General features: G+C 44.9%; 1 protein-coding gene across 1 annotated transcript; it reads right to left on the minus strand.

Annotated features, from left to right (window-relative positions):
• Positions 1 to 689: 689 nt before the first annotated feature.
• Positions 690 to 3,734, minus strand: LOC148184255 (uncharacterized). Its single transcript, XM_088055055.1, is given in 3 exon segments — positions 690 to 753; positions 1,432 to 1,610; positions 2,652 to 3,734. Coding segments are annotated over 3 exon segments (1,326 nt in total).
• Between the last annotated feature and the right edge of the window lie 7,374 nt (positions 3,735 to 11,108).

The following is an 11,108-nucleotide window of genomic DNA, read 5'->3' on the forward strand; positions in this document are numbered from 1 at the left end:
GAGGCACAGGGTAGGTTTCCAACCATGCAGTGGTGGCTTCTACCATTGTGAGCACGTAGTGCTTGCCTTGGCGGGTTTGGGGCAGTGTGATGTAGTCAATCTGCCAGGCTTCCCCATACCTATATTTGGACCAACGCCCACCGTACCATAGCGGCTTCAGCCGCTTGGCCTGCTTGATCGTGGCACACGTCTCACAGTCATGGATGACCTGAGAAATACTGTCCATGGTTAGATCCACCCCTCGGTCTCGTGCCCACTTATAGGTGGCATCTCTGCCCTGATGACCTGAGGCATCATGGGCCCATCAAGCTAGGAATAACTCTCCCTTGTGTTGCCAATCTAAGTCTATCTTTGACACCTCTATCTTTGCAGCCTGATCCACCTGCTCATTGTTTTGGTGTTCGTCATTAGCCCGACTCCTGGGGACATGGGCATCTGCATGACGGACTTTCACAGATAACTTCTCTGCCCTGGTGGCGATGTCTTTCCACTCATCAGCAGCCCAGATTGGTTTTCCCCTATGCTGCAAATTGGCCCTTTTTCACCTTTCCAGCCATCCCCACAGAGCATCGGCTACCGTTCATGAATCAGTGTAGAGGTAGAGCTTTGGCCATTCCTCTCTTTCAGCAATGTCCAGGGCTAGTTGAATGGCTTTGAGTTCAGCAAGTTGGCTTGATCCACCTTCTCCTTCAGTAGCTCCTATGACCTGTCGTGTGAGGCTCCGTATGGCTGCTTTCCACTTCTGGTTCATCCCTACAATATGACAAGAACCATCAGTGAAAAGACCACAACGTGTTTCTTCTGCTGGCAGCTGGTTGTATGGTGGAGCTTCTTCAGCCCATGTCACTTGGTCCTGCTCCTCTACATCAGTGAGACCAAAGTGTTTACCCTCCAGCCAGTTTGTAATTATTTCCAAAATCCCAGGGTGATTTGGGTTTCCAATATGGGTGTGCTGCGTGATGAGGGCGATCCACTTGCTCCATGTAGTGTCGGTGGTGTGGTGGGTAGCAGAAACCTTTCCTTTAAACATCCACCCCAGCACTGGTAGTCGGAGTGCCAGGAGGAGTTGTGCTTCTGTGCCAATCACTTCTGAGGGGGCTTGAACTCCTTCATAGGCGGCTAAAATTTCCTTTTCTGTTGGGGTGTAGTTGACTTCAGAGCCTCTGTAACTTCAGCTCTAAAATCTCAGAGGCTGGCCTCAAGTCTCCCCAGGCACTTTCTGCCAAAGGCTCCAGGACAAGCCATTGTTCCCAGCTGCAGAGTAAAGCACATTCTGGATCAGCACTCTGGTCCCATCCTGACTGGGCCAAGGGCTACTGCATGAGTGATCTCCTGCTTGATCTGGGCAAAGGCTTGTTGCTGTTCAGGGCCCCAGAGGAAATTATTCTTCTTTGGGTGACCAGGTAAAGAGGGATCACAATCTGACTGTACTCAGGAATGTGCATCCTCCAGAAACTTATGGCGCCTAGGAAAGCTTGTGTTTCCTTCTTGCTCGTTGGTGGAGACATCATGGTGATCTCGTTGATGACATCAGTATGAATCTGATGCTGTCCATCTTGCCACTTTACCCCCAGGAACTGGATCTCTCTAGCAGGTCCTTTGGCTTTGTTCTTGATGGCAAAGCCGGCTTCCAGCAGAATCTGGATGATCCTCTCTCCTTTCTCAAATACTTCCACTGCCATGTTCCCCCACACAATGATGTCATCAATGTACTGCAGATGTTCTGGAGCCTCACCCTTTTCCAGGGCAGCCTGGATCAGTCCATGGCAGATGGTGGGGCTGTGCTTCCACCCCTGGGGCAGTCGGTTCCAGGTGTACTGCACTCCACTCCACGTGAAGGCAAACTGAGGCCTGCATTCTGCTGCCAGGGGAATGGAGAAAAATGCATTGGCAATGTCAATAGTGGCATACCACTTCGCTGCCTTGGACTCCAGCTCGTACTGGAGCTCCTGCATGTCTGGCACAGCAGCGTTCAGTGGTGGAGTCACTTCATTCAAGGCACGACAGTCCACAGTCAATCTCCATTTGCCGCGGCGGCAGAAAGCCCGGAGCACTGCGACTTCTCTGGAGACAGCCCTGAAAAGGGCTGGGCCAAAGCGCGTGTGAGCGGCTTCAGGCAGTCGAGTGATTCCAGCTCAGCTCAGCAGCAGCAGGCAGGCAACACAGGAAGCAGGGACGAGAAAGCCGGTCCAGCGTTCCACTAAGCTCAAACCTTTATTCAGGCAGAGCTTTGGCGAAGGGAGCTAGCAGCAGCCAATCTACCGAACAGGGGAAAACCCAGGATATTTATAGGAGAGGAGAGGGGCGGGGGGAAGCCCAAGATACGTGTATCGGGGTGGGACAGCAAGGGGGAACACCAATGGGGCACAACAGTTTAACATATCTAACTCAAAGATCCCTGGGAGCGATACATTGTGTCTCTCTTACAGTGAAGTATCTTGTCTCCAGGGCAGAGGGAGGATCTCCAGCTCGGCAGGCTCCTCCATACCCACAACTCCCCCTTCTTTACTTATTAAAAAGGCATCCCCTAGAGAGTTAGCTAATAGCTTCTTAAAACATGAAAACATACTTAGGAAGATAATAACAATCAAGAAAACCCAAAAAATGTTCTTGAGGACGGAGGCAACCCATCTCTCGAGTCCCCAGCTCACAAAAAGGTCTTCAAGCCACTGGGGCTCCTTTTCAGCCTGGAGTTTTTGGACTGCATGTTGGAGTCTCTGGATGCGGGCGTGGATGCCTTCACTGGGGCTGGAGAGGTTAAAGCAGCACAAACCATCTGATTCCTCACAGCCGTGTCCATGGGCCAGGAGCAAAAAGTCTATGGCAGCTCGGTTTTGTAGCGTGGCATGCCTAACAGTCTCTTCATCTGTCAGGAGGTCACTCAGGACAGAGGAGGTCCGGTTGGCCTGCTTACCAAGCCAACACTCCAGGTGAGAAAGCTCACCAAGGGCTTTAGCAGCAGCTGCCCATGGCAAAAATGCTGACATCACCACCCTCTTTGTGTAGGACCGATCTTTAATTTGGCTATTGCAATTTTCATCTAATTGGGCGAGATCTTTCTTTTGGCAGGCCAATTCATTCTTTTTCAGCCAATCATGTATTAGAGTTGAATTTGGAGTGAGGATGGTAAGCTGTCCAAGTGTGCAAGGACCTCCCTGGAGTCAGGAAGGGATTCCTGCCCACACTCTATCCCCACAGATCAAGAACACTCCCTGGGGCAGCACTCTATGCTGGTGAGAGGAGGTGGATCGTGTGCTGCTGGTGTAATTGCACCATTTGGACTGACTGTAAATTTTACTGTTGGGAGTCACATTTTTCCTTGATTTAATTGCCTTTTGGTATTTCGAGGCAGGCCATGCATTGGCTACTGGGTGATAATTAAAATTTATGCAATAGGTAGCTTTGGAGGATCCCAAAAGCTCTGATTCCTGGGGTTCCTCTGGTGCATGGGGCAAGATCTTTGTCCACTCATCCCAAATGTCTACTGGGTTGGGTTCTTTCCCTGTGAAAGGATGTTCATGGGGCTTTAAAGGAATCCCTACCAGGCAGGATGACAGAGGGTTGGTGGCGCTGCCCATGGACAAGCATATGTGTTCTTGTTGGAGCGTCTTTGCAAGGGTGATCCACACGTTCTCCTGGGGCTGTGCTACTAGCCAGGCCTCTACAGCTGATGTTTTCAGGAACATCCAGATAATCAGGGACATCAGGAACTCCAGGATGGTTTTGCTCTCCATTTTCTATAACAGGACATAAAAGATTAGCTCTGATTTTTGGAGGGGGGGGGGGAGCTATTTTCTTTTTCCCCTTCCTCTCCCGTCTCCCCCCTCTTTAAAAAAAACAACAACAAAAAAAAAAAAAAAAAAAAAGCAGATGTGGCAGTGTGCCTCAGGGAGACAAAGACTTAACATTTCCACCCCATACCCCTTGTGAAGGGCAGCCCAGGAATTCTGATTGGGTTTGGGTCCCTGGGGGGTTCTCCCTTGCTGTGTTTCTAATGGTCCCTGACCCTGAACTCTACCCTCAAAGGTGGAGACTCTTGGGAGTTCTGTCCCTCAAAGACCCCTGCTGTGCCTCTGTTCAGAGCTCTCTGTTCTGGACCTGAGTTTGTTCTCATGCTGAATAAATGGTTTCATGAACGGGAGCCCGTCTTGGTTGGTGTTTCATGCTGGTCCCCAGAATCCTGCTGCTTCCCTGGATGAGATCCTGAGGTTGCTGACTGCAACATCCATTCTCTGTCAGACTTGTGCACAGGCCAGATGGGGCTGTTGAAGGGTGAGTGGGTTTTGCTGACCTCCTCTTGTCTCTCCAGCTCATGGATCATCTTGTGGATGGTGATCACAGCACCTCGATTTGATACTGCCGGCGGTGCACCATTGAGGTGGCAATTGGTACTTGCTGTTCTTCCACTTTGAAGAGTCTTACTGCAGATGGGTTCTCTGATAGTCCAGGTAAGGTGTTCAATTGCTTAACGTCCTCTGCCTCCACAGCAGCTATTCCAAAAGCCCACCTGAGTCCCTTTGGGTCTTTGTAATAGCCATTCTGAAGGAAGTCTATGCCCAGAATACACGGGGCCTCTGGGCCAGTCACAATGGGATGTTTCTGCCACTCTTTCCCAGTCACGCTCACCTCAGCTTCAAACAGTCAGTTGCTGCGATCCCCCCGTCACCCCAGCAATGGAAACAGGTTCTGCCCCCACATGTCCTGATGGCATTAGGGTACACTGCACACCGGTGTCTGCAGGAGCTCAGGACCTCTGGACTATGAATCAATATGATTTCACAGAAGCCATTTATTGTTGACATTGCACACTTATTTATACATTCTAAAACTACCATTCACTTGATCATACATCTTTTCTTTGGTGCCCCTATCCTGTCCACACACTCTGCACTCACCCCTCGGGGCACAGGATTGGTCACAGCCCAGGTGTTCAACCACCTTCTGTTATCTGGCTCTTGTCGCTCTATTAGGAACGGCGAGAAGAACGACACAGACTCTCTCAGGAGTCAATCAGGAGAATTTCTCTCGGTTTATTGCTTTAGATCTTTTTTATAGACTGATACATGGAAAGTACAGAAAATAAACTCTTATTGGTTAGTAAACTAACACATCACCATCATTGGTCAGTGAGGTACACCACCCCTCGACCTTTTCCTGCAAGAAAACAAGGAACAGACAAACAGCACCTGGCAAGGCTGTTTTCTGTCTCTGAGGATTGTTTTAAATCCTCCTTATAATTTCCCAGGCCACTTTCTCAGGCAAGCCTGAGAAAGCTATGTGGCCTGCAATTTACACAGGCACTGTGCTTCTCTGTTTCACAGTTAGCATCCATAGGCTCTTGTGGTCCTGTTTTCTTATTTTTCAGCCTCTTCTTACTTATTTTTAGAATAGCTTATGTCTCAGCAACCTTGAGAAATTCCAGAGGCTCTGATAATAGACTCTAAATACAGTTTGGCTGTAGCACATCATGGCCCAAGGTGTTCAGATACATTGCTACAGGTGTCAACTAGTGCTTTGTATTTTTGTGGCACTGATGTGCCAGACAATTGGATCCACACCATCCAAAAGACATGGTTTTCCCATGCCTATTCCTGGCTAGAGGCAGGGCCCCTCTAGCCCTGGTTATCCTCTCCTCCCTGGGCATACATAATACAGGTTCCTTCAAGGGGATCTGACAGATCATCCTCCCTTCTGTAATATCTGGCAGTTCGGTCATAGGAGGCTGAGGCTACCTTCACTTTAGTGGAACTTTTCTGGTTAGTGTTTCCCTCCCTGAGTTTACACACCCATATTGCCAGGGAAGAAGTGGGTTTCCCATTGTTATAAATCCAAAGGCAAATTTAGGTTAAATAAAAAGAACAGTTTATTATAAAACAATTTTTATAATAAAAATAAACAACGAGGAAAAACCACAATAAAATAAACAGCGCAGCGCTGGGTGGACAGGGGTCTATACCCAAAGGTATAGGTGTTCCCAAATCCACGCTCGAGGGTTCTCTGGCCTGGGTTTTTATAGGGATTTTGTGTCCTGAGGCCAAATTCCAGGCAGGCACCATTCACCAAGGGTCCTTGATTGTTGGATGAATTGATTTCCTGGGGTTGGAGAATAGAGTCAAATAGACGTCCGGGCAGAGTCTCCTCATATGTAAAGAAGTTCTGAGTGTTCCTTGATTTCATTTTGGTTCGGGCCATCTGGATGGGGTGGTTGGATCCGGGTTGGAGCTGATGGATATCTCGGCTGGACTTTTCCCTTTGTCAGCCTGATTGCTTCCCCAACAGTGGCCTGCAAGGCGGGGTGTTCAGGTCCGGTGATGAGTATCTCGTCCGAGCTCGTTCCTTTGTCAGCCTGATGGCCCGTGTCCTGCTCATTCTTTTCCGTTGATGGGCGCCGGCTAGGATTGTTATCTCTCGAATGGGAATTCGCGACTAGATCTGGGGAAGGACTTGTTGGCCACACTGTATTTTATATTTTATATTATTATAGCTACAAATATATTTATTTAGACCTCTACAAATTTTTATTTATAAGTTCATTTATCACACCATCCCACTTTACCATGTCTTCCCCATGGTCATGCAGAAAGAACACAGGTCAGCTTGTGGGGTGCACCCTTTCCTTCTTGCTGGGGGACGCTGGGCTTGGGCTTTTGGGCCTATGACTCACACTGGTGCCGTATGGGTGTCACACTGTATTAGGAACGGCGATAGTGACAAACCAGACTTTCAAGCTTAGTTGCAAAGAGAGCTAGTTTTATTTTTCCAGATCTTCTTTTATAGACAGTTCTGAGAAGGTCTGAAAAGGTAAAACTTTCATTGGTCATCAAACCAACACATCACCATCATTGGACAGTTAGGAACAACACCCTTTGACCTTTTCTTGCAAGAAAACAAGAACAGAAGCAACACCTGAAAAGGTTACTTTTCTTCTCTAAGGACCGTTTGAGTTCCTCCTCACAATTTCTCAGGCCACACTTTCTCAGGCCAGTATAAGAAAGTTATGTGATTCAGTTTCACACAGACACTGTGCTACCTGCCTGATCTCTCACATTCAGCATTCACAATTCCCCCTTTTTGTTTTAAGGCAGAAAGGCAGCATTTGTAATCTCCTGCAGGGCCCTTGCAAGAAAGAGGACAAAGACAGCATGTGTGGTCTCTTTAGTAATTTGTCAGTTACCAAATGGAAACTGAATTGGACACTGATTAAAATGATTAGGGAGATTCTCTGGCACATGCTATCAAATCCTTCATGCACTACCATCAAGTCTTGTTTTTCATTCTTGCAAGGGACCAATTGCTAATTCTAATATAATTACTAATTCTAATACAGTGAACAAAACATCATTTTGCTCAAAGAACTGGCAGTCTAACTTGTCAACAGGACAAAATGTTCACTCTCTACTTGTAGAAGGACCACCTGATGGATGGTCAGCATCCTGATCATCATCCAAAGGTTGCCTGTTGGCTACTTTCTGCCCTTGGTGTCACAGATCAGGGCAAACACATCTTTCAGGTATCCACTGTATCCCAGTATCTGTGGAAACGCATGCATACCCACAACCCCAAGTGATGAGCTCACATGGGCCCTTCCACTTGTTAGGCATTAGATCTTGCACCCCGACTTTCGCTAAAGGCAGGTACGTCTCACCTGAGGACTGCAATGAAAGGAGATGGTTCAAAATGACAGGATTGTCTGAAGTTTTTGACACTGTGAGGTGATTGATTGTATATAGAGCCTACTGACTACTTTTTGGCTGAAAAGACAATTCAGCTGACTTTGCCAATTTCAATAATTTGTGGCTGGGCAGATGATAAGTAATCTGCCCTGAAAAATTTTGCAGCACACTCTGTAAGAAAGCGCTGTTAGTAAAACTCCATTCAAATTCTTCCTGTTGTACTGGGAGAGTAATTTTTGCATGGTCAGCTGCCATTAATTGGAAACACCGTTGACAACATTTGGTTTTCCATTGAGCAATCAATTCACACAATGTGGTGCTGTCTTTTTCAGTTGATGGGGCAGGAAGAACCATTCCAAAATGTGCAAAGGATCAGACCATTGTTCACTTCCATTGGCCAATGATACCTGTAGGATGAGAATCTGGATTAGTAATAAAAACAGTCATATCAATGGAGGGATCTACTCAGTAAACCTGACAAGCATAAACAGTTTGTTGGACTTCCTCCAGTGCTCGCCACGCATCAGGAGTCAGTTCTCAACGTGAATTCAGATCAGGGTCCCCTTTTAAAATATTGAAATATGAAATATTGAACAATGGGGACAACTGCACTGTGGTCAGTCCAAGTAAGGATGTTACCACATGATGATACCCATCAATTTCTGGGCATCATTCAGAGTCTTGATAGAATCTATGAATTACACCTCCTGATGGTGAATGCTTTGATCTAAGATTTTGACTCCTAAGTATTTCCAAGGAGGATGCTGTTGAACCTTCTCCGGAGCCACCTGCAGACCATAAGTGTAACTTTTCTTTAGTCTCTCTCTCAGCCTCCTTTGGGCTGAATTCTTTTTGGGATCCTCCCTCATGGGGAGTCCCACTTATCTCAGTTCTTATGATTCAATGAAAACTCCTGGGCTCATTAGAATCTGGTTTCTCGTGTTTATTGAAGGATTCTTACAAAACTTGGCAGGTCTCCCCAGACTGACTGCACAAGCTTCAATCACTACAGCTTGGCTCATTTTGCTCTGATGATACAAAATGGCCCCGAACCACATGCTCTCTTCACCTTTATACTAATTTTTACCCTATTAACTACAGACACATGTATTTTTATTATATCTTAACAAATAAGTTTTCTATATCTACTCACATAATTAAAAGTGCGACTAACTGTAAACCAATCATTCTTTGTGCTTCTAAAAACTGCAGGAGCATGGAGAAGAAGGAAGAAGAAGAACTAAAAACTACACCCTTTTCCCTCCATCTTTACTCCATGTATGAAACCCTCCTAAAATCTATATTTTCACCTCAGTGATATATTAAACATTTTTCTACTTTCTACTTAATTTCTTACAAATCTCGGCTTGCTCAGGGATATTTGGAAGCCCTTCTGTCAATATTATATAGGATTGATGCATTTTTTAAAGAATTGAATAGACAGAGACATGTCTCTACATTTCTGGACTCCTACATCTCCCCCTTCTCTTTGCAAAAAAAAAGATCTTTTTTCTTTAATTCTTCCAGAATGGCTTCCTTGACCATGAATGAGTCAAGCAGATAATGTCTTCAGACATTTTCGCTTGACTGATTCATGAGCAAAACTGTGTTGCTTAAGGCAATTAATAAAAAAATAAGGCACAAACAAAATGGCTAGCTGATCTTATTCAAAAACCTTATTCTTCTCAAAAGTTCTCAAACTTCTGTAATAAACAACCCTCTCTCTCAAAGTTCTCAGTTCATATATTTTGCATGTTGTTAATTCTTCAGCGTCTGGAATGTTGAATGCTGTCTTCACACAAAATCACATTTGTGTGCTGGCTTCTCGATTTCGGGTGTCTTCTTCTTCTTCTTCTTCTTCTTTTTCTTCTTGTTTCCCGGTTCGATACGGTTTCACACACTTCGTGGGAACCCACGTTGGTCCTGCACCTGTGGAGACACAAGCATATCCTTTTCCCCAAGTTATTAATTGAAATGGACCTTCAATTTGCTTTGATTCTAAATTTCTAATCAAAACTAAAGGTCTCTCCTTTAGTTTCACCTGGGTATTATTTTAGAAATGCCTAATAATCGGTGGAATTGGCTCTGCAAAAGATCTATTCCGAAAGTTCAAAACATAGTGTTTTATTCAATCACATCTGGGGTGTAGCTTCTGCCTCTCCTCTTCTCTGCCTATCTAAAATAGATTTTAAAGTACAGTGAGTTCTTTCAATAATAGCTTGACTCGTTGAAGAATGGGGAATGCCAGTAGTGTGGTAAACACCCCATTTTTTCAGAAATTCATCAAGAGCACGATTCTTATATGTTGGCCCCTTATCTGTTTTAATTTCTTTATGTACACCAAATGATGCAAATGCCTGTAAGAAATGTTTACATGCATGTTTTGCTGATTCCCCTGGGTGAAGAGAGGCAAAAACTGCACCTGAGAAAGCGTCCACTGATACATGGATATTCTTAAATCTCCCAAAAGATGGATATTTAGTGACATCCACTTGCCATAATTGCAAACTCTCCAATCCTCTTGGGTTCAATGCTCCTGTAGATACAGGAGGCTGTGCCAACTGACAATTTGGGCTAGCACTTACAATGGCTTTTGCTTGCTCTTTTGAAATACGAAAAGTGTGCATCAGTGCTTGAGCATTCTGATGAAAGAATGCATGACTCAGTTTTGCCTGTTCAAAAATGTTTGGTAGGGTGTTCGAAATAACCAAAGTCAATTTATCTGCTCCGGCATTTACTTCTGCTAAAAACCCTGGGAGAGAAGAATGTGCTCTAATATGTGAAACAAAATACTGATTTTCTCTCTGTTCTATTAGTTGTTGCATACTGACAAGATAACAATACATATTTTCATTATCTACTTCTTTCAGAAGAGATCCTTCTATTCTTTTAACAGTATTTGCTACATAGGTCGAATCTGTGATCAGATTAAAGAGTTCTTGAAATAACTGAAATGCTTTGACTACTGCAACCAGTTTCACAATTTGGGGTGAGCCTTGTACTGTTTGAATATCTGATTCCCATTTCTTTGTGGTTGTATTCTTCCATGTTATAACTGCTTTGTGGGTTTTTCCTGAACCATCAGTAAATCAGGTTATTGCATTTAATGGTACTTCACTTAGTTTAGGTTTCTCCTTATAACTTAATTTGGACTGCAACAGTTTATGGCTGGGAAAATGACTTGAACAGACTCCTGAGAAATTTAGCAATGCAATCTGTAAATGATCTGATTTTTGCAATGCCCAATCTAAATAATCTTTTTTCAGAGACAGGAAAATCGTAGTGAAATCTTTACTTGTCATTGTCAACAATCTGGTTCTGGCCATGATAATTATCTGGGCTGCCATTTCCAATGGAGTACAAATTGTTTTAGGGAATCTGTAGGGCAAAAATACCCAATCTATTATCAGCAAAGGATCTCTCTCTGAATTGTCC

The sequence above is a fragment of the Pseudopodoces humilis genome, chromosome 5 (genome assembly GCF_049639895.1).
Source record: "Pseudopodoces humilis isolate 2021_Gansu_Grassland_sample_001 chromosome 5, ASM4963989v1, whole genome shotgun sequence".
Taxonomy (NCBI): domain Eukaryota; kingdom Metazoa; phylum Chordata; class Aves; order Passeriformes; family Paridae; genus Pseudopodoces; species Pseudopodoces humilis.